General features: G+C 56.8%; 1 protein-coding gene across 1 annotated transcript; it reads left to right on the top strand.

Annotated features, from left to right (window-relative positions):
• Nucleotides 1-518: 518 nt before the first annotated feature.
• NEFH (neurofilament heavy chain) lies at nucleotides 519-10,091 on the top strand. Its single transcript, XM_084649417.1, has 4 exons — nucleotides 519-1,354; nucleotides 5,458-5,657; nucleotides 7,101-7,225; nucleotides 7,956-10,091. Exons 1-4 carry the CDS (start codon nucleotides 550-552, stop codon nucleotides 9,481-9,483), a joined length of 2,658 nt encoding a protein of 885 aa, XP_084505543.1. The 5' UTR covers nucleotides 519-549; the 3' UTR covers nucleotides 9,484-10,091.
• Nucleotides 10,092-23,366: the final 13,275 nt, after the last annotated feature.

Below are 23,366 nucleotides of genomic sequence, written 5' to 3'. Positions count from 1 at the left end.
CGGGGAGGGAGCGGAGAGCGGCCGAGCCGGGGGACCTGCCGCCCTCCCATCACCTGGTCCCTTCGAGCGGTCGCCTCTCCAAGTCCCCGCCCTGCCCCGCTCACCCCAGCGCAAAGGGAATCTCGCTGGCGGCGGGGTCAGGAGCGGGGCCGTGTTCTTGGGGGGTTGCCCGCCTCATCTCGCCAGCGAGGAAAGGGAGGCGTGCGGGGGGGTCTTTCTAACTCCTGATCTTCTCTTCTCCTGGGGTTCGCCTGCTCCTTTGGGGCCACGGTGGGGAATCCCCCTGGTGGGAAGGGGTCAGGGGATCTTCTAATTCCTGATCCTTTCGGGGCTCTCGCCCCCCCCCGCTCATACACCCGGCACTTGGCTCCTGCCTTCGCCCCCCCCCGCACTGAACGGGCGGCGCAGCCGGCGAGGGGGGGCGAGGGAGGAGGAGAGCCCCTCCCTCCCCGGCTCGGTGTCCGTGAGGAGGCTCCGTGCGCCGGGAGCCCTATATAAGCGGCAGCTCCCCTCGCCTGCCGCAGTGCCCCGGCCCGCCTCGCCCGCACCATGCTGAGCTACGGCGTGGACGCGCTCTTCGGGGCCAGCTCGCTCCGCAAGGAGAGCGCCCGCAGCGGCGCCCGCTCGCTGGCCTCCAGCGGCTTCCACTCGCAGTCGTGGTCCCGCGGCTCCACCGCCGCCTCCCCGCTCCGGCGAGGCGCGGGCGGCTACAGCCAGCTGGGCTCGTCGGCCGAGAGCCTGGAGTCGCTGAACGGCGAGCTGCGCGCCCGCTCGGAGAAGGAGCTGCTGCAGGCGCTCAACGAGCGCTTCGCCGGCTACATCGACACGGTGCGGCAGCTGGAGCGGCGCAACCGGCAGCTGGAGGGCGAGGCGGCGGCGCTGCGGCAGCAGCAGGCCGGGCGCTCGGCGCTGGGCGAGCTGGGCGAGCGGGAGGCCGGCGAGCTGCGGGGCGCCGTGGTGCGGCTGGGCAGCGAGAAGGGGCAGTTGCGGCTGGAGCTGGAGCGGCTGGAGGAGGACATCCAGCACCTCCGGCAGCGGCTGGACCAAGAGGCCCGGCAGCGGGAGGAGGCCGAGGCGGCCGCCCGCGCCCTGCGCCGCTACGCGGAGGAGTCGAGCCTGGCTCAGGGCGAGCTGGAGAAGAAGGCGCAGGCGCTGCGGGACGAGGCGCTCTTCCTCCGCCGCGGCCACGAGGAGGAGGTGAGCGACCTGCTGCGGCAGATCCAGGGCAGCCAGGCCTCGCTCGAGCTCCGCGACGCCGCCAAGCCCGACGTCACCTCGGCCCTCAAGGAGATCCGGGCCCAGCTGGAGGGGCACGCGGCGCAGAACACGCTGCAGTCCGAGGCGTGGTTCCGCGGTGAGCGCCGGGGAGGGGTCGCCCCCGTGCAGGGGGCTGGGGAGACCCGGGGCGGGGCGGGGCGGGGGACACGGTATCGGAGCAGGGGGCTGGGGAGACCCGGGGCGGGGCGGGGCGGGGGACACGGTATCGGAGCAGGAGGCTGGGGAGACCCGGGGCGGGGCGGGGCGGGGGACACGGTATCGGAGCAGGGGGCTGGGGAGACCCGGGGCGGGGCGGGGCGGGGGACACGGTATCGGAGGAGGAGGCTGGGGAGACCCGGGGCGGGGCGGGGCGGGGGACACGGTATCGGAGCAGGAGGCTGGGGAGACCCCTTGGCGCTGCGGGGCGGGGGAGACCCGGGGCGGGGGACACGGTATCGGAGCAGGGGGCTGGGGAGACCCCTTGGCGCTGCGGGGCGGGGCGGGGCGGGGGACACGGTATCGGAGGAGGAGGCTGGGGAGACCCCTTGGCGCGGCGGGGCGGGGCGGGGGACACGGTACCTCCAGCCCCCATAGCTCTCCAAGAGGGAGGAATGTGGGGCGCAGGCAGCCCCTTTGCACTGCCTGGAGGGGAGAGGGAGGGGGGTTTGGGGCCAGGCAGCTTGTGGGGAGCGGCATCCCCACTGCTCTGGAGGGAAGGGGCGTTGGGGAACTCGCAGGGGGCTGGGGCGCCCCACTCCCTGCAGCAGGGCGGGGGCGGGGGTGTCGGCCCCGGAGGGATGTGCACGAGGTGGGAGCAGCGGGCGTCGCAGTCTGGGCTGAGTCAGGACTTTTCCGCCGCAAGCTCAGCCCAAGGCCAGAGCCGCCCGGAACTCCCTGGCCTGCCAGGCACTCCCGGGGGGTGCTGCAGGGGGCGGAGGCTCCTGGGGGTCAGGCCGGGACAACCCGAGCTCCTGCAAGGTGAGTCAAGCTCCGTAAGGCATAACCCAGCACGGCAGCCACCGCCTCGGGACGGGCTGGGCTGGAGCTGCGCAGTCGGCCTCCTCGCACGGGCCGTGCGGACCCGGGACGCTGCCGCTGCTCTCCTGCCCCCGGATTAACCGCCACAGAGCAGCCCCGGGCGCCCGCCTAGTTCCCAGGTTGGCTCTGCGCTGGGGAGAGGGGTTAGCGCGCCCGTGTCGCTCCCCGGGCGGAGCGCTTCTCCGGGGGGCAAGGCAGGAACCGGCCCTGGAGACCAGCGGCGGCGGGCGGGGTTCCAAGGCTCCCGTACGCCCTGTGTCAGGGCGCGCTGCTGGGGGCCGGGGGGGCATCAAGGTGGCGTTGTGCCCTTGGGGGCTCCCAAAGCCAGGCCCTGGTTTGCGAGGTTGCAGCTCCCTGCCCCCGGGGCTGCCTGCGTGGGGACGTGCCCCGCTGGTTGGATCTCCCCCCCACCCCCACCCCAGGGTCTGGGGTCGCCGGAGCTCTGCCGGCTGCGGAGCCGAGCTGCGCCTCTGGCCTTCCTGGAGGGAGCTGTCCCGTCCCCATTGCAAAGCGCCCCTGGGCGGGCACGGCGCGGGATCAGCACCCGGGACAGCGCCTTCGCGCTGCGGTGCGCCTGCCGGTGACCCCGGTGCCCCGGCCCGGGTGTGCGCCCCAGTCCCTGTCTGGGCTGCGGGGCCGCGCTGCGGGAGACCAGACATCTTGGGGAGCCTCTGCCCCGGGGCTTCCCCGCCGCCATCCTCACAGCTCCTGCCGGGGCTGGGCGGGGCAGCCCGCACGCTGCCCACGGGCCGAGGAACGCAGCGCTGCCCGCCCGGGGAGAGGAGCAGCGGCAGGGCACCGGCGAGCAGCCGCTTCCCCGCTTGCAGTCCGGCTCCGCCCCCTGCCCGGGAAGGCCCGCAGCCTGCTTGGGCTCAGGAGCGAGCGGCAGACTGGCCCGACTCTCGGTGCCAACGCCCAGACAGAAGGCGCTGCAGCCCCGGACCCGGGCTCCCGAGACGGGCCCTCCAGGCTCCGCCGCAGTCAGTAAAAATCACAGCCCTTAGCAGCTGCCTCGCACTGTGCAAACCCCGGCGAGGCCCAGGCGGGGCTTGGTTACCTACAGCCTGGTCCGGAGGGTGCGCAGGGCGTTACAGCCCCGGGGCCTGCCGTCTGAGCCGCCAAAGCCAGGCGAGGGGCGGTGGGCCCGAGCAGCCCAGCGCCGCTGTCTGTCTGTCTGTCTGTCTGGTTGCCCCAGGCCCCTTCACATCGGCCTGCCTGCTTCTGCAGTGCTCTCCCGATGGCAGAGCCCTGTTACCCTGGCTCCAGCTGGCTGCCAGGGCAGGACAGGAGCCTCGCTGTGCCCTCCCAGCTCTGGGCATGGCCGTGTACCTGGGGAGAGGGGGTGTTCATGGGGGTGTGGGATTCTGTATTTTCCCTGCTACCCCACTCTGGAGCCCCTGTATCACGATCATCTTCCCACCAGATGTGGGCTGGGTGCAGCTTCCTTCAGACCCCTGCCACTTCTGGATGCCAGGAGATTGCAACAGACTAACCTGACCTCCCCCAACCCTCTTACCCAGAGTAGGAGGAGCCTTCTGCAGCCCTCCTAGCCTTTGCCAGGCAGGAGTGCCGCGGAGCAAGGGTCTCAGACTCAGGTGCCCTGTCCTGGCTGCCCATCGCCCCACTATTCAGCCTGCTAGCTCACACTGGTGGGGGTTGAACCTGCCAGTCGGAGTGCAAATCCTTTATTTTCTGATGCTATTAGGGGGGGATTGAATCTGGGCAATCTGCTAGTACAGTGACTGCCCCACTCCATTAACAAGCTTCTTGGAGGGGCCTTGTAATGAAGACGACCCGCCAGCTGCCTGGAACCGCAGCAAACTGCCCCCGAAAGCATGCTGTGTCATTGCAGCACGTCTTCTGGCCAGCCTGGGATTGCGTGTCAGCTGAGGGTGACGCGTGCTGGCTTTCCTCGCCTGCTTTGCAAAATTGTGATGCTGGGTAAGATGGAAAAGTTTCCAAGAAGAATGTTAATCAGGCTACTCCAGTTCTGAGCTCTTCAGCCCTTTGATTCCTCTCAGGAAGGTTCTCCATGGCCTTTTGGTTAATTTCAAGTACAATAGACATTTAATGTGTGAAGGAGAAGGACTGTAACTTGTGCTTTCAGGGAGATGGATTTTCTGATCAAACTGGTCTCTTCCATCTTCTGTGGCAGCTTTCTAAAGCAGTCAGCTTTGTGACAATGTTGCAAGAGAAAGGAGTGGATTGAATGTAAGGCTTACATTGGTAGGGTGACACCCCTGGGCTGGCCTGAGGGCTCCCCCCCACCCTGCTGTGTGCAGGGCTGGCCCAAGCCCTCCCTGCCTCCCACTGGCATGGGGCCAGGCTGAGGTCCCCCCCCCGGGGGCCCCCCCACCACACCCCTGCATGTGGGGCTGCCCAAGCCCTTCCTGCCTCCAGCCCACGGGGGACCAGCCTGAGGTCTCCCTCCTCACTGGTGCCTGGGGCTGACCTGAGCCCCCCTGCTGCCTACCTGAGACCCCCCCCCCCGCTTCCCTCTGCATGGGGGGCTGGTCCTCTGAACCTGCCCTCTATGTGGGGGGCTGGTGGTCCAAGCCGCCCCCTCCCGCCACCTGCCCCTGCATGGGGCCACCCGAGGCCTCTCTCATCCCCCTGCATGTGGGGTGGGCTGGCTGGCATGAGCTGCTCCTCCTAGCCCTCCCTCCAGCACAGAGCTGGCATTGCCACTTGTCCCCCTGCATGATGATCAGTTGGGAAAAGCAAACCAGACAAATGCCCAGTTTTGTCAAAATGTTAGGACGGGTGGAACAGGGCATAAAAAGAGACTGTCCTGGCCAAAATGGGGTGTATGGCCACCCGATGCACTGGAGAATTTCCTCCCATCATAGGTAAATGATTGCAGCAGATTGTCATCTTCTGACAACCTTAGCTTCTCCTAGCCTTTCAGGGACGAGGATACAGCTCTTTGCAATTAAAAGAAGCAGTGCTGGGTATGTGAACAAATGCAGAGCTGCAGGAGGTTTTTGCAGGATACCTCCTCCCTCTGAGAACCTCCGCTGGGAGGGAGGTGGGACTGAATGGCCGGCACTCTGACACTACAGTGAAGGGTGCCGTAGAACAACATAGGATTTATCTAATGAAGGAAGAGAGTCTCTCTCTTCTTTCCTCTCTCCAGTTCTCTCTTTCCATCCACCACTGCAGTGAGGCTGGACAAGTTGTCAGAAGCTGCCAAGGTGAACACAGATGCAATCCGCTCTGCTCAGGAGGAGATTTCAGAATACCGCCGGCAGCTCCAGTCCAAGGTCACCGAATTTGAAGCCCTCAAGGGGACCAAGGAATCCTTAGAGAGGCAGAGAGTGGACATAGAAGACCGTCATCATGCTAATGTCTTGTCCTGTCAGGTAACATACAGCAGAGGACATCACCCAGCTGCCAGTGTCCCATGCCAGACAAGGCCTGTATAACCCTCTTCCCAGATATGCAGGGGGCGGGAAGTGGCATGGCAGCCTAGCTGTAGGAAGGTGGAATTACTTCCAGGCTTTGAGCGGAGTACACACGCACTGGGTAGAATCCAAGCCCACCCCATTCCTGGGACTCGGCTTTGTTGGTACTTCAGACACCACCAAACTGTAAACTTCAGCCTAAGCTTTCTCCCCAGGCTTGGCTGTTTCTAGGGTTGTCCCTGCAGAACATCATCTGTTCCAGTCTCTGCCTCAGAGAGACACTCCAGACCCTCTTAGGTTTTGACCAGTCTGAACTATCCCCACAGTGACTCATCAAACTATCCCTCTGCATCCCTATACAGGGTTTAAGCAGCTGATGGTGGAATGGCTCAAGGGAGGAGCCCTGAATCACCAGCTGTGTCCTAGAATATGCCCTGCCAGTTCACTCACTAAGAATGAGAACAGGCTTGCTTTCGTGGCTTGGGGAATTTAGCACCATGCTGTGATCTACTAGGGACAGTTGCACCGCAAGTTATCACCAAAGGGGAACTGCTGCTCTTTGAGAGGTGGGGAGACTCAGTGGGATGGGATATGACTCCGGATGTTTTCCTTCGACTATCACAAGCCAAATCCAATACAGCAGCTCCTCACCACATGGGGGAGACGGGGTGGATAGTTCTTTCTAAGTTGTGGGGCCACACAGCAGCCGCAGAGGCCGAGAGAGGTAGGGGGTGGGAGGGGAGCAATTTGGGGCATGTAGGGCTGCCACAGGGAGAGGCACCTCTCCCCCAGAGCTGCTGCCTGTGGGGCGAGAGGGCTGGGGGGAGTCCTTTTTTCCTGCCGCAAACCCCAAGCCCCTCATCCCTGGCCCCGCCCCAGAGCCTGCACCCCCAGCCAGAACTCTCACCCCCCCCACAACCCTCTGCCCTACCCTGAGCCCCCTCCCTCACCCTGAATCCCTCATCTCTGGCCCCACCCCAGAGCCTTCATCCCCAGCCAGAGCCCTCACCCCCAACCTTCTGCCCCAGCCCTGAGCCCCCTCCCACACTTTGAACCCTTTGGCCCCACTCCTGCCACACATCACCTCCTTATTGGTGCACATAAGACAATTCATTCTGCATATGGATGTAAAAAATTAGAGGGAACAGTCCCTGGCGAATCTGGAGATAACTTGGCCCTAGCAAAGAGGTGATGATCTGAGTGCAGAATGAGCCCAGTGAATTGCGCATCCACTTGAAGCTAGCATTGCAGGATCTAACGGCAGTGATAGATGAGCACTGGACGCCATGGTATCCCAAGGTGCACAGTGGCAGCTCAGTCTCTGCTTTGCTTGTGGAAAGTGGAAATCTGGAACAGGGGCAGTGCAGCCTGGAAACAGCCCTAATTGTGTTTCTGCCCCAGGAAACCATCCAGCAGCTGGACAACGAGCTGAGGAACACCAAGTGGGAGATGGCAGCCCAGCTCCGCGAGTACCAGGACCTGCTGAATGTCAAGATGGCCCTGGATATAGAAATTGCTGCTTACAGGTACAGAGCCACAAGCAGGGGTAGAGGTGAGCTCATGGAGGCAGCTCTCAGCAAGTTCTTTAGAACTATCCAATGCTAAGCGTACAAAATAGACACCAGCACAGGGGACTTTTCACTAGACAATATCATCACCCCCACTGCCTTCCTTTCAGAGTCCCTAAATCATTTAACAGCCTCTCCTGGGCAGTTCTGCCAAGTCACCACCCTCATCTCGCTGAGCAGAGCTAGTATATATGATGTTTATCCGAGCTGGGAATTACACCTCCCAGCCGCAGTGCAGACAGAGACTTGGGTATGCAGATGGCCCTACCCAAGGACAGGAGGGAACCAATATCTTAAGCATCAAGCTGCTCCGGCCTCCAGGTTTTGCATGGCTCCTTGGCTTATCCCCAGCTAAAGCATGCACGTGGAGGCAAAGGGATGAAATCTTACAGCAGGCTTGTATGGACAGCAAGCTGATCTCCCCAGCCCCATTGGGGAAAATACTGTGAACAGCAAAATACACCCCCCTCCAAGGAGCCTGAAGGGTGAATGTCAAAGAGAAACCAGGACCCCAAGGGAGTCCTTAGGGCCTGATACAAAGCCCATTGTGCTTAACTGAAAGACTCCCATTGAGTTCAGTGGGCTTGGGTCAGACTCAAGTGTTCACAAAAGCAAAGTTAAGATTTACTAGTAACATTTTGAGAACTGCAAAGTGGACTCTGACTTCCTTTCTCTGTCTCTCTCACAGAAAGCTGTTGGAAGGAGAGGAATGCCGCATCGGGTTTGGACTCGGACCTTTCCCCTTCCCTGACACACCCCCTAAACCCCCCAGCATTTCCACCCACATAAAGGTGAAACGTGAGGAGAAAGTCAAAGTGATGGAGAAGTCTGATAAGGAAACCGTGATTGTGGAGAAGCAGACAGAGGAAATCCAGGTGACTGAAGAGGTAACGGAGGAAGAGGAGGCCGAGAAGAAAGAGGAAGCTGGAGAGGAGGGTGAGGAAGAAGCTGAGGCAAAGGAGGAAGAGAAGGAAGAACCTGAGGAAGTAGCGGAAGGTGAAGAAGAAAAGGCCAAGTCCCCAGAAAAGGAGGAGGCAAAGTCTCCAAAGAAGGCCAGGTCCCCAATGAAGGAGGAAGCTAAATCCCCAGAAGCCAAGTCTCCAGAGAAGCCTGCATCCCCCACCAAGGAGGAAGCCAAGTCTCCAGAGAAGCCGGCATCTCCTACCAAGGAGGAAGCCAAGTCTCCGGAGAAGCCGGCATCTCCTACCAAGGAGGAAGCCAAGTCTCCGGAGAAGCCGGCATCTCCTACCAAGGAGGAAGCCAAGTCTCCGGAGAAGCCGGCATCTCCTACCAAGGAGGAAGCCAAGTCTCCGGAGAAGCCGGCATCTCCTACCAAGGAGGAAGCCAAGTCTCCGGAGAAGCCTGCATCTCCCACCAAAGAGGAAGCCAAGTCCCCAGAAGCCAAGTCTCCAGAGAAGGCCAAGCCTCCTGTGAAGGGTGAGGCCAAGCCTCCAGAGAAAGAAATAACCCCCCAAAAGGAATTGATCAAATCACCCCAGAAAGAATCCAAGGTGCCCATAAAAGAAGAGATGCCAAAAAAGAGAGAGGAGAAAGCCCCAGCCAAACCGGAAGTGGAGGAGAAGGAAGACAGGAAGAAAGAGGAGGGGCCAAAAAAGGAAATCCCAGCCAAGGAGACTCACAAACCTGAGCCTAAGGTAGAAGAGAAGAAAGAAGAGGAGAAGCCCAAAGAAGATGACAAGGAAAAAGCTTCCAAGCCGAAGCTCCCTGCCCCCGAGGAGAAGAAAAAGGAAGTTGTAAAGCCTGAAGAGAGAGAGGTGAAGGAGAAGGAGCCAACCAAACCAGCACCAAAACCCAAAGAAGAGAAGATGGAGGAGAAAGCTGCTAAGCAGAAGCCTGAACCTAAACCTCAGGAAAAGGAAGCCAAGGCCAAGGAGCCCAGCAAACCAGCAGAGAAGGAGCCTGAGAAACAGAAGTCTGAAGAAAAGAAGGAAGAACCTAAAAAGGAGAAGGCTGAGCCCAAAATGGACCAAGAGGAGAAACCCAAAGCTGAAGCTAAACCCAAAGAAGAGTCAATGGCTGCCAAGACAGAACCCAGCAAAGACACCAAGGAGACCCCCAAGGTGGAGACACCCAAAGATGCGCCAAAAGCTAGCAAGCCCAAGGCAGAGAAAGTGGAGAAGTCCTCCAGCACAGACCCAAAAGAGGGCAAACCCACAGAGAAAGCTGCTGCTGCTGCCGAGAAGAGCGAGAAGTGAAGAGCAGAGGCTGGGACATGCGAGGAGATGGACCACCAAAGAGAACTCGGAGGCTCTCCCTGCCAGGTGGTCAGTTATATTTTTGTTTTCACAAGAGGAGCCTTTACTTAGATGGTGGGTGCCCTCCCACCTCTGAGCTGGAGCTCACGTTAGCAATATATTTATGTGAAAGAAATCAAAACCCAGTACCTGAGCCTCCACCAATGATGTTATGTTATGATAGCTTCAATAGCAGAATGTGATACATGCAGAATGCCACATTTAAACACTTGAATTATAAAAGAAACCTGCCCCTTTTCCAAATAAGTGCATTTATTTACGATATGTGCAATAGATGGACAAATGCAATAAGGAATGTACACAGTTAGAGCTCTGTTATACTGCGGAGAAGTACAGTAAGGTAGGAAACTCAGAGTTGTAAATGCCTTTTCATTTTACAAAAGGAAATTATTGAAATCCTCCTTTGTACACTGCACCGTCTGTGGTTGACTTAAAGGGAAGCAGGTTAGACACTAGTTGCAGAAACACACAAAGAAATAAGAAGTGCACTATACAAGTCCACTTTCAATTGCTTCTGTGCAATAAGAAATAAAATGCTTACAGACTAACTACTCTCTGTCTCCTATCTGCCAGTTCCTTCCAGAGGAGAACAGGACCACAGTTCATCACTGTTGAAAGGCCACTGAGCAATGGAGGGCAGGGCTCTATGCAAATGTGTGGATTGGGAGGATTTGATACAAACAGCTGGAGTTCCCATTCAATCACCCTTAGACATTGGTCCTTGTGACAGGACTTGGGCCCAGGTGCTCAAAGGAATGTAGGCTCCTAACTTCCATTGGAATCAATGGGAATTGGGCACCCAACTACCTGGGAGAATCTAGGCCTTGGTCTCTAAAGAAGGAAGTTTGGCTGTTGAATTAACAGATGGGCTAGATCTAGGCCCTTCCACAGTGCATCCAGCGCTCTTAAGCATTCACCAGTTGTATTAGCAATGGTTTCATTGCAATGCTCCGGCAAGCCCTCCTTTAGAATTTGGGAAGCCCAACTTGCAAAGAACGTGGAGCGGAGCGAGGTAGGGGATTCAGTCTGTGCCCCAGGCCACTGGCACTGAAGGAGGTACCCCAGCAAGGAAGCCAGCTGTGCGAAGGGAGTGCCTGCAGGAGCCAACTTGGCTCCACAAACCATGGGTTCGAGGCTGCCACCCGGAGAGAGGAAACTAGCGGAAGAGGTTCAGATGAACAAACGGACAAGGCAGAACCACTGCTTGTGGGAAGGGGCAGCCCATGTGCAGGACTCGGAGCTATGGCATGTGTGTGCATAACCACAGCATGGGCAGGGGCTGCTGTGGCAGCAGGAATGTGTTCCAGCAGCAAGGAGAGAGAGGGATTTTTAATAGTGAGAGTCCTAGGGGTCTCTGGGGACTGGTTTATTACAACAGTATCAGCACAGTCCCACACTGCAATGCAGACTGGCTGCTTGGCCTGTGTTCTTCCCTGCCCAGAGGAGACATGGGAGAGCAGAACCGAGAGAGGGACCAGCAAAGGCCAGGCACGAGAGGATGTAGGACAAGCTCCAGAAATGCCCTAGTTTCCAGGCTGTGTGTGCGGGGGGGGAGAAGCCTGTGCCGTCTGCCTCACGCTGCACAGGCCAGCATGGAGCTGATCATTAGAGAAGCTGGTGCTGCCGTTCTTGCAGAGGAGGCATCAGAGAACTGGGGGCCTGGAGCGCTACGCATTATGGGGTGAAATGGAGGAGCTAGGTCCCACAGAGACACTGGGAACTCGTTGACCATCTGCAGGTCACCAGCCTCTCAGCAAGAGGGGAGTGAGTCCCCGAGGGATTAATAAGACCCTCCTTACAGGCAACCCACAGGGAGGGCCATTATCTTCTCCCCCCCCCAGGCCTGGTGGGGCCCCCTGCACAGAGCAACACTGCACATTAGCATGATCTCAAAGCACTTTCCAAAGGTTGGTCAGCACCATTAAACCCTCTTCCTCTGCGCGTTTTACACATGGGGAAACCAAGGCACAGAACAATAAAATCGCTTGCCCAAGTTCCCACGTGGCAGTGTGAGGAACAGAACCCAGGACTCCTGACTCCCAGTTCTGCCACCGTCTGTGCATCTCACAGCAGGAGTCCTTGCATGTCTCACAAACCAGCAATGAACCCCCCCGCCCCGTGCGTACAATGGCAGCAGCACAAGTGCTTTGTCATTAAATGAACGGGAGCAGGGCAGCACGGAGAGTGAGCTGGGATAACTAGAGAGGGCGGAATCCCGGAGCCATGACCTCAGCTTTCAAGGTGGCCGGCCAGCCTGGAGCGACAGCTCCACCCACCCAGACTTGGTGATGAAAACCAATTGTCATTGGAGGTGCTGGTGCTAGATGGCAGGGATTGGTGCCCGAGGTAGTCTGGTCCCTGTAGCCTCGCTTCTCTTCCCAGGGCAGCACCGTGGCCAGGGGGTGAGTGTTTTCGCACCTGCTTTTAGCAGTGGACTGAGGTGGTGCCAAGCCTTGGCAGCTCTTGATGGGTTCAGGCCACTGATCTGGAAAATCAGCGGCTTTCCCGAACCCATTCCCAAGGTTTCTAAGAGACTGTGCAAGGCTGGGGCTGGGCTTGCAGAGGAATCTCTCCCCACCAGGCTTAATTTGTAACGAGAGAGGTGCCAGGGCTCACGCAATTTTTCACATTCATAACTGATGCACCAAGCCCAGGGGTGCTGGGGCTCCGCCCTGGCAAGCCCCACACAAATTAAGCACTGCCAAAGGGGTGACATCGCCCGCTGAGCTCCCGGGGAGCAGTCAGTCATCCAGGCTCTGAGCTGCAACCGTGCTGCGCTGTAGCTCAGAAGCCCAGGAGACAGCCCCGTAGCAGACAGCTACCCCATCCCTGCCCACCAGGCTCCTCCTGCCCCCATTCTCTCGGAGGGACCCCTCTTTTCATTGTATAACCTCACTGTCTCCCAGGCCTTGCTCCTGTTCCCATGGGTACCTCCTTCAGCTCCAGGACAGGCCGCCTCTCTCATCCTCACGTAGGGCTGGAGTGCCCCGTCCTGCAGGGACACCCAGGGGAGAGCACTTGCAGGGAGGAAATCTTCATGGGGTCCTCTCAGCGGGGAGGGCTGTGGCTGGGAAGGCTGTGTTCATCAGGCCAGCTCCCCCAAGCCCATGGATCCCATAGACTCAGACCCTCCACACAGAGCATCCCCAGTGCTGCAGTGTCTAGCCCCCGTGGGCTGGAGGGAAGAGCAATGTGTGGCTGAAGGGGCAGCAAACAGCAGGGTGTGGAGAGGTCAGGTACCACACCTAGGCTCATAGAAATGGGCTGACTCCAAGCCGGGGCCTTTTGTTTCCTCCTCCCTGGTGTAGTCTGCTCATTTCCAGCCCCTGTGCCCTAAGGGGTGAAGAAATGTTCTGACAGACACAGTAAATTTTCTTCTGCCCAGTCCCCCTGGCCATTCACCCACCTTTAGCTCGTGGACAGTGGCAGGACAGGCCAAAGAAGCTTTTGTTTTGCCCCCTGGCACTCACTGTTAAGAACAGCCCTCGTGCTGGGTGATGTCTGGGACTGGCATTGTCACATCACCATGCCAACAAGATGACGTCCTCCTGTGACCACAGCATCACAACCAGAGGGGCTGTTAGCGCCCAGCATCCCAGGTAGCCCCGCCCCCAGCAGATCAGCTCCTGGCTGTCCTACATTTACCCAAGGGCGACACTTCCCTGCCGGATCAGCCCAACCTCCTGGCCAGGGCCCCAGGCTGCGAACCAGGGCTCTGGAAGCGCTGAGCACTGGCAAGTCCCATTGACTTTCCCTGCAGTCCTGGCTAATCAACAGCTCTGAGAATCAGGCTCAGGGCTCTTTCCTCCCCGACACTGCAAGGCCAGTTCAGATCTGCCTGTGCAAGAACATCAGTTGGCATCAGCTCAGGACACGTGGCCCTGGGCAGGGCTGTACCACCAAGGAGAGAAGCACAAGACCTCCCTTTTCTCCTTCCCTCCAGCATCTAGTATTAGACACTTCCTGAGATCCCTGAGAGTCGGCACCTGGGGGACAGACAAGACAGCTCCACCATGGCAACCAGAAAAGCTTCTAACAGTATGTTGGTTTTCCCCTACACCATCTAATCACTGTAGTACGGGAGTGCCTCCCACACATGAATGCATTTATCCTCACCACCCACCTCTGAGGTAGGTCAGGACTGTTATCCTCACTGATGGGAAACTGAGGCACGGAGGGGTCAAGGTCACACAGTCTGTAGCACAGCAGAGAACTGAAGCTAGATCTTCTGTGGCCCAGTCCCTTCCTACTGTTGTTTATATTTGTATTCCAGTAGCAGCTAGAGGCTCCATTGTGCTGGGCACTGCACAGAGACATGCTAAGAGCTGACAGGCTAAAGAGACCAGACAGACAAAAATAAATATTTTCCACCCCCCATTTTACAGAGGAGGAACTGAGCCGCAGAGAGATGAAGAGTACACTGCAATCGGAGGTGTAACTGCAGCTTATGTGGACATAATCTAGCTAGGTAGGTCCCGGCCCTGCAAAGCTGGAGGATTCCTCAGGCCCACGCTGTGGCGTTGCTGATCTGGCACTCATGCTCGCTAGACTTGTCTGCTTGAGCCCTGCCCCCATGATCCCTCTATAGGTAGCCTTGGGCCAAGGCCATATGGGGCGTCTGTGGCAACATTTGGAATTGAATCCAAATTTTGGCAGTTTTTAACGATGTGCGTAATTAACAACTGGAACAACTTATCAAGGGTCGTGGTGGATTCTCCATCACTGACAATTTGTAAATGAAGACTGGGTGTTTTTCTAAAAGCCGTGCTCTAGGAGTTATTGTGGGGCTGGTCTCTGGGCTGGGTGATGCAGGTCAGACTAGATGATCACAGTGGTCCCCTCTGACCTTGGAATCTGCGAGTCCAGATCTCCTGAGTCCCAGGCCAGTGCATTCACCCCACAGCCCTCCTTCCTCTTCCACCCCATGAGCAACCAGGCACTTTGGGGCTGCGCTGACTTTTCATACTAAGTACAAAGAGCAAGAAAGAGCAAAAGTCTTTGCCGGAGAGCAAAGGGTGCGTGATGCCACTGACCCAGACTCAGAGCTCGAGGCAGCTGCCTCTGCAGACAGGCAGGGTGCTCAGCAAGTTAAACAGCAATGCACAGAAAAGCAAAGTATTTCTGTGTCTACAGCTACCCATGCCACACTCCGAGGCTGGTGTTCTCCCATGCTGAGGAGAAGGGCCGTGGGATCTCACGGCCACACAGAGCAAAAAAGGAACCGGATTTTGAATATTCATCCCTTGTAATGCAATTCATCTGCTGTGAAGGGCTGACTCAGTGCTGCTGGGGTCAGGAATGGGCAGTTCCAGGAAGTCTAGACACTTCAGACCTGATGGTTATGGGATTAAATCATCCCCTTGGGCCATTTGGAATTGAAGTCGAGGCCCATTTCCCATTACTGAGCTGGGATCTTACTGAGGTTTTTAATTAATCATTTTATAATAAAGTCACTTTCCTAGTCTCTCAAATGAAGTGGGAAGAATTCCAGGAAGCAAAGCTTTGATTGTCAGAATGGAGGGAAGATGTACTAATTATTTTTAATATTTCTTCACAACCTTCCGCCACCTAATAGAGCTTTAACACATCCCAGCCATCTGCTGCATGCTGGCCTGGCCTGTCACTGAGCTGTCCCCATGGATCTCACAGTCACACTTGCTGAGCTCCTAAATTTGCTTCAAAAACACATCAGTTGCTTTAGAGGAGGGAAATGTGCCGGTTCTACCTAACGCAGGCTCTGCGGTTCCCTGGGAAGAGGGTCATTCAGGAGAATCACCACCATCACATCAAAGATGAAACAAAGCAGCAATTTCATGATGGAGATCCAGGACTAATTAAAGGTACATGATTGTTTAACTATTAATTGGTGAGCTGGCTAATTCTCTCCACACTGGTAGACAAATTAAGTTGCAGGCAGCTGAACCGTGTAGGATTGGCTCAGACAAGGAACGAAGTGAGGAAGGCTGGGAGTGCGGACGGGGATTCAGGAGTAGTGGGCTCAATTCCTGACTCTGCCCTAGACTTCCTGTGTGATCTTGACCAAGTCACTTAAACTCTGCGCCTCAGTTTCCCCATATGTAAAAATAGGGATAATGGTATTTCCCTTGTCTGTCTTGCCTATTTAGATTGCAAGCTCTTTGGGGCAGAGATTGTCTTTTACTACATGAAAGTACAGCAATGAGCAAAATGGGGCACAGATCTCAGCTGGCTCCTAATCCCTAGCCTAATAAAGGTGGTGTTCAAACAGAGCTTTGACACTACGGCTGCCATGCTGCTTTCTTCCCTAAGGCTCAGAGATTGCCCAGTTTCCTTCCCAAATATTTTACTGCCCCCATCCTTACCCAGTCATGCAACATCCTACTCATGGGGTAGGCCTAGGAGCGGCTGAATCACTGTGGGGTTGGGCCCTAGCCACAGTGGAATAGATCTTTCTTGGCTCCCCACTTCAGCAGTCCCATTGCCTGTGGTGGGGGTTACATGCAAGAGGCAGACTAAGAGGGCAGCATGGCTCAGTTTGTAAAGCCCGTTGGGACCGTGGGAGAGTCACGGCTCTCTGGGAATACAAGCTAAGAGGGCAGGTGAGGATATGAGCGCTCACTGCAGCAGCGCCCCTCGGTGGCTGCAGGGCACGGTACCATTCAGCACACGGTACTTGCAGTAGCTGATCTCTCTCTGACGGTACTTACAGATCTTAGTGGGGCTCCTCGAGGCGGTCCATGGAACACTTGCTTGTGATCCAGAGGGAACCGGCTCCCCTCCTCCTTTCAAGCTGCAGGCTCCTGGTTGCAAAGCAGAACCTGATCCCAGGTGGACAACAAAAGGGAACCTAGGTGCCTTTGCTGTCCCTAGCAGAAGGGGAATGAGGCAAGTCCATCGGAGAAGAGGACTATGGGAAGGATTTTCAATAGCACCTAAGCGATTTAGAAATGCACGTCCCATTGAAAGTCAATGTGTCTGGGTAACAAGAGCAGAGGGAGAAGACGACAAGGCAATCAGAACAGCATGTGCAGAGGGAAAGTAGATGGGGCAAAACTCAGCCTGCACGCTTGGAATGGAGAAGAAAAGGAGCCAGCAAAAGTTCCCAGGCCAACACACCTAGTGCAACAGACAGCTCCAAAGACACACCCTGCCCGGCTGTCTGCCCTCATTAGCAATTGATGTGGAGCACGGACTGGCCCTACAGCAGCCTTGCCTAAGGCCCTGTCTACACTGGCCGGTTTCTGCGCAGTAAAGCAGCGTTCAGCAGGAGTCACGCGGCCAAGCCGCTGAGTGTGCAGACACTGCACAGTTGCAGTGCTGTAAAAACACCACCCCGACGAGAGACGTGCAGCCTTCTGCGCCGGGGGTACAGACACCCTGGTCGATGACAGCCCTGCGATTGGCCTCCGGGAGGTGTCCCACAATGCCTGTTCTTGCCTCTCTGGTCATTGGTTTGAACTCCACTGCTCTGTCCTCAGGTGACGAACCGTGAGCCCCACCCCGTAAATTCCTTGGGAATTGGGAAAGTCCCTGTCCTGTTGGCTTGGTGGTGCGTGCAGTGGTCTCAGCGCATCTTTCCAGGTGGCCAAGCCTGCTCCATGGACCAGACGATCCCCCGCTTGGCGCAGTGCCGAGCTGCTGGACCTCATCAGCACTTGGGGAGAGGAGGCTATCCAGCCCCAGCTGCACTCCAACAGTCAGAATTATGATACCTATGGACAGATTTCACGATGCATGACAGAAAGGGGCCGTGAGCGGGACACATTGCAGTGCAGGGTCAAAGCGAAGGAGCTGTGGAACACATACCACAAGGCGCAGGAGGCAAACTGCCGCTCCGGTGCTGCACCCACGAGCTGCTGGTTCTACAAAGAGCTGGACGCGATCCTTGGTGGCGACCCCACCTCCACTGCGAAGGCCACTGTGGATACTTTGGTGGCTCGCGGGCCAGTCGAGAGTGGACAGAGCCAGGCGGAGGAAATCTTGGACGAGGATGTGCCGGGGTAGGGGGACCCAGAGCCAGAAGACAACTCGGAGGTCAGAGATGCATGCAGCCAGGAGCTCTTCTCTATCCCAGAGGAGCCCTAGCTAGTCACAGCTGTCGGATCTTGGCGAAGCGCAAACAGGAGAGGAGGCCCCTGGTAAGTGGCTTTGATTTTTGGAATTACTGAAGTGAGTTGTTGGGGGCAGGAGGATTGGAGAAAGCAGGCTTGTGTCTGTATGATGTGGGTACCACCACATGCCTAGTCTGAGCGGCAGAGCAAGGTATTGATTGACTCCCTCACTTTACGGGAATCTGCCTCAAAGATCTCCAGGAAACTCTCATGGAGATGCTGGGCAATCTGCTGCCGCAGGTTCTTTGGCAGAGCTGCTTTGTTTCTTGCCCCATTAAGGGTAACTTTCCTGCGCCATTCTGCTGTCATGGGGGGTGGGGACCATGACTGTGCACAGGTGAGCCGCATAAGGGCCCGGGTGGAATCCACAGTCTTGGTTCTGTGCTCACCCTCAGCAACGAGATCTTCCATAATGAACACAGCCTGTGGAAAATGTGGGGACCATAATGATTAGAAGGCCCCCCTACAATGCCAGCTTTCCCCAAGAGCCACATGCCCAGTGTACAGCGGGGTCCAGGAACAGTGATTTCCCCTGCCCCTGCGGCTACTCACCATTTTGGGGGTCTTGTGGCTCATGTGTGCTTGCCTGGGGTCAGCCACTTAGTGACAGGTATGTGAATAGTGGCTATTTTAAATCACTGAATCAGCGGTCTGTGTGTTGCAAACAATGCGGTTTCTGTAAATTGTTGCACTTTGGCTTAATAGATAAGACCTTGGGAGCCCAGCCTCCCTCTTTATCATCACCGGCTGAATGGCTGCACAGAATTAGAAAGCGGCCACGAAGAACTAAAGAGAACTTTCTGCGTGATGTCATGATGCACTCTGCGGCCGAAAAACAAGAACTGAAGTAGTGGCGGGACAGCGAGAAGAGGGACCGAAAGGAGAACACGGCGCACCAGAAGGAAGCCACGGAGCAGCTATTGAATGTTATGGCGCGCCAAGCAGACACACTCCAGGTGCTACTAGCACTGCAAACCAATCAGCTGCCCGCCCGCCTTCCCCTGCAGCCGCTGTCGCAAAACTCTTTCCCACGCACCCCCCAGACACCACCAACACACTTATCAACCTCCTGGCTCCAGTCCGTACCCGCAGCATTCCACTCCTGCCCCATCACAGTCCAGCCCTGCGGACTCCCACTACCCACTGCACTCAACACCCGTCCCGCTGCAGTTTTGCCCTGCTGAAGTACAGTACTCGCACTGTACTCCAAAGGAGAAGGATGGATATGAGCCCTGGACATACACAAATTTTTAACCGTCCCGAGACCCCTTCTCCTCTTGAGGCCTTCCCTTCTACCATCCCCCTCAGTGCTGAGGTGTTCTTTTGTTTCTCTCCCCTCCGGTTGTTGTTTTTTAATAAAAGAATTGTGTTGCTTTGAAAGCAATCTTAATTCTATTAATTGAAAGCAAACAGAGCCCTGCAAAGCAACAGATAATTTTCTTAAACCTTCATAGTGCATCATCTGCACCAATCACAATCACCTCCTAGCATTACAAGCACTGCATTCCCGAGCACAGCAACAAATATTAGTGGCTTTCAGCTTCAAATTGCTGCCTCAAGGCACCCCTGATCCTTATGGCCCCGCACTGTGCCCCTCTAATAGCCCTGGTCTCCGGCTGTTCAAATTCAGCCTCCAGGCGCTGAGCCTCAGCGGTCCAGCCTTGAGTGAAGCTTTCACCGTTCCTTTCACAAATATTATGGAGCGTACAGCACGCGGCTATAAGCATAGGAATATTGTCATTGGCCAGGTCCATCTTCCCATATAGGCAGCACCAGCAGGCCTTTAAATGGTCAAAAGCACACTCCACAGTCATTCTGCCCTTGCTCAGCCTGTTGTTGAACCGCTCCTTGCTGCTCTCAACGTGCCTCGTGTGTGGCTTCATAAGCCACGGCATTAAGGGGTAGGCAGGGTCTCCCAGGATCACAATTGGCATTTCAACTTCCCCTACGGTGATCTCTTGGTCCTGGAAGAAAGTCCCAGCTTGCAGCTTCCTGAACAGGTCAGTGTTCCAAAAGATGCGTGCGTCATGCACCTTTCTGGACCAGCCTGCGTTAATGTCTGTGAAATGCCCATGGTGATCCACAAGTGCCTGGAGAACCACAGAGAAATACCCCTTGTGATTAATGTACTCGGTGGCTAGGTGGTCTGGTGCCAGAATTGGAATATACGTCCCATCTATCGCCCCTCCACAGTTAGGGAAACCCATTTGTGCAAAGCTATCCACAATGTCATGCACATTGCCCAGAGTCATAGTCTTTCGGAGCAGGATGTGATTAATGGCCCTGCACACTTCCATCAACATGAGTCCAATGGTCAATGGTCGACTTTCCCACTCCGAACTGGTTCGCGACCGATCGGTAGCAGTCTGAAGTAGCCAGCTTCCACAGTGCAATCGCCACGTTCTTCTCCAATGGCCGGGCAGCTCTCATTTGTGTGTCCTTGCACCGCAGGGCTCGGGTGAGCTCATCACACAGTCCCATGACAGTGGCTTTCCTCATACGAAAGTTCTGCAGCCACTGCTCGTCATCCCAGACGTGCATCACGATGTGATCCCACCACTCAGTGCTCGTTTCCGGAGCCCGAAGTGGCGTTCCACTGTGGTCAGCACCTCCGTGAATGCCACAAACAATCTCCTGTCGTAGCTACTACATGTGGCGAGATCAATGTCACACTCCTCTTGCCTTTGTAGTTTCAGGAGTAACTCCACTGCCACTCGTGACGTGTTAGTCAGAGCGAGCGGCATATTGGTCAACAGTGCGGGATCCATTCCTGCAGAGGCAGAGCGCGCAGTACACAAACCACTGAAAGATGGCTCCGAATGCAGATGGAAGCATAGGGATTGCTGGGATGCGAAGCCGTGCATCACGGGGCTTTGGGACAGGGCCCAGGATGCCCCGTGACCCCTCCGTCTTCCCAGAAGTCTTAGTGGCAGAAGAGGAAGAGATGTTCTGTGGGACAGCTGCCCAGAGTGCACCGCTCCGAATGCCGCTGCATTATTGCACAGGCAGCTGTCAGTGTGAACACACAACAGCGGTTGCCCTTCAGCACTCTCTGAGCAGTGCTGTAACTCTGCCAGTGTAGACATGCCCTAAGGCAGGCAGCCTCTCCATTGGCCACTGGCTGAATCGTGAGCTGAATGACAAATTACCCCCAATTTTTTAATTTTGAGATTTCTGGAGGCTCAAACCACCTCTGGGATTCTCTCTCTGGGGCTGCAGCACCACCAGATGCACCAGCTACACACGCAAGGACTTTAACTATGCTGGGAAAAAGCAGTACAAGGGCCCTAGACCGAGCACAGTTCTCCAGGGGACCACAGCTATTCCCAGACAGGAAGGGGACTGTGCCATACTGGGTTAAGAGGCCTGTCACGATTCCACCTCACCCCAAATCCCCTCTTGCAGCTGGGGGCAATAATGCCAGGGTTACCTCTCCCATTTCCCCTCTCAGATTCCCTAAAAATGCCACATCACCACTACCCTTACCTGGGGTGGCTTATTGTCCAGCCCAGTGCAAACTGGTCCTTGGATGCCCCAACGACAGCCCTTTGAGAGCTTCCCCCTCCCCGAATGTTAAGGTTGCAAAAGCCCCAACTGAGCCAAGTGCCTCAGATTTGCGTGGATGAAGTGTGTAAACCTGGCCTGTCTCAGCACATTTTGTCCCCTGGCAGACAGCTGGCAAGAGCGGCCCCGTCGCCTGCATTAGAGCTGAAGGCAAGTTGCGGTTGCCATCGCCTCGCTGCTCCAGAAGTTTCGATCCAGCCTTCCCCGCTTCAGATGCTGTCCTCAACCACCCCTCCAGGGACAACGGCAGCCTCCATTCTGGGGCGGAGGCTCAGCAACCTCCCCCTGTTCCTGCACGGGGCTGAGATGGGTGTGCTGGGCCCCAGCCTCGGGGGCACGTACCTGCTTGCTCTGATTAGCACTCAGAAAACGCACCAGGCAGAGGAAGCAGCAGTGAGAATGAGGGGAGTGGCTGGAGGAACAGGGCCAGCTGCTGGGTGATCAGGACCCTCCCGAGTGCCACTTGGGAAAAGGGGGCAGAGGAGAGCTAAGGGGTGATTAACACTAATCACCTCTATGGCACTTTCCCTCCACAGCTCTCAAAGTGTGTAAATTGGAATCATCTCCATTTGACAGATTGGGAAAACTGAGGTTAAGCAAGTCAGTGGCCGTCAGCAATAGAATGCAGGTCTCCTGCCTCCCAGTCCAGTGCTTTGTCCACTCTACCCTATTGCCTCCCTGGGACAGAGGAAGGCTGGGAGAGGTGCAGGAGGGCAGAGCTCTGCACATATGAAGTGGGAAGGCAGCCAGGACAGAGGGAAAGTCCCCTAAAGACTCCAGAGATGGAGTTAATGAGACACACACCCCCCCGCCCCTGCTCTGGCTACCAGGCCAAGTCAGCTGAACAGCTCCACATGGAATCCTAAAGCCTGAGACCAGGTTACCTGAGCTCTCAACCCCCCGTCACAAACTGTAAACTCACAGGAATTGCTTTGGCCCTGGACTGCCGCCTCCTGTGGGATGGACGGGCTCAGCCCCAAGACACAGAGCCAGAAAGGTGGGGAGAGGATGTACATCTGGCCAAGGACATAAGGGAAAGCTCTCCTGTAATAGGCAGCACCATGGGATTTCGAACATCTATGCAGTGCAGACGGGACCCGAGTGAGAACGTGGCAGAGGCCCTCAGCACAGCAAGCAGCATGGGACTCCATGGGCTGCTTTGGAGGAGAGCAGAGCTGAGCCTAGAGTGGGATTAGCCTAGCTTTGCAGGTGATTAAATGGCAATGCCACCAGTGGCAGGCAAGAGCAAGTTCACCCTCCCTTCCCCAAATCCATTTCCTGCTCTGTGAGAAGTGCTTTTTCTGTCTAGTCAGCTGGCACGCTGCCAGCAAAGGAGGGTGAGAGTCCAGGCTGCAGTGCAGGTTCCATCAAGGGGCTATTTTTATCCTCTGTCTCCATCTCATTCAGCACAGTGGGGAGGGCAGCTGGGAAGAACAGAGCGAAACAAACAGAGCGGCAGGCGAGACAGGCTGGGGGGAATCAGTGGCATTTCAAGAGGGGGAGAACCGACAGAGCCAGGCAAGGGGCAGCGCATACCAGGAACCCCCCTTCTGAGACAGCAGATTTGTTGCTAGGTTTCAGAGCAAACCCCGAGCTAGCTTAGATATGCCACCTCCTCTGAGCCCAGCCACACTCCTGCAGCTGTGGGCTCACACATACACCCATTCCACTTGCCATTGCCAGGGGCTCACGGCAAAGGAGGGAAGTGGCTCTGAAGTCAAAGGAGCTGAAGCTCCTCCCACAGGAGCTGGGATAGGATTTTCCATCCCTGATCAAAAGAGCTTCCTCAAGGCCTGGAAGTGCTGGTGCAGGGGTGATCAAAGTCCTCTCTTGGGCCCAGCAGAAGGGCAGGACAGAGGGGCAAATGGGGGCGGGTGGCTGAAAAGGCCCGCATGGGCACAGAGAATGAGAAGGGAGTGACAGTCCAATGACATCTCCTCCATCATCTCTGTGTCCCTAGCGCAGAAGCCTGGGAGCTGCCACTTTTCATGGGCTATTTGCTAAGCCACGCCCTTGGGACATCCACCCGGGACCCTTTAGAGAAGCTGTGAGCATAGCTCCCTAATAGGCATCGCTAGCAATGATCCAGCCGCTCCCCTCAGCTGGGCTGCCACCAGACCCACCTACCAAGGTGCAGCTGGCATTCACACACATGGATCAGACACGGAC

This window comes from Lepidochelys olivacea (genome assembly GCF_965140295.1).
Source record: "Lepidochelys olivacea isolate rLepOli2 genome assembly, chromosome: 15".
In the NCBI taxonomy this organism is placed as follows: Eukaryota; Metazoa; Chordata; order Testudines; family Cheloniidae; genus Lepidochelys; species Lepidochelys olivacea.
Note: the sequence above shows the minus strand (reverse complement) of the source record. Positions and strands in the feature narration are given on the sequence as shown.

Bases quoted from the DNA above. Each gene is read 5' to 3' on its own strand.
- NEFH (XM_084649417.1), top strand. From the start codon at position 550: ATGCTGAGCTACGGCGTGGACGCGCTCTTCGGGGCCAGCTCGCTCCGC. The intron at 1,355-5,457 runs GTGAGCGCCGGG...CCACCACTGCAG, and splicing joins GTCCGAGGCGTGGTTCCGCG to TGAGGCTGGACAAGTTGTCA. The intron at 5,658-7,100 runs GTAACATACAGC...TTTCTGCCCCAG, and splicing joins CTAATGTCTTGTCCTGTCAG to GAAACCATCCAGCAGCTGGA.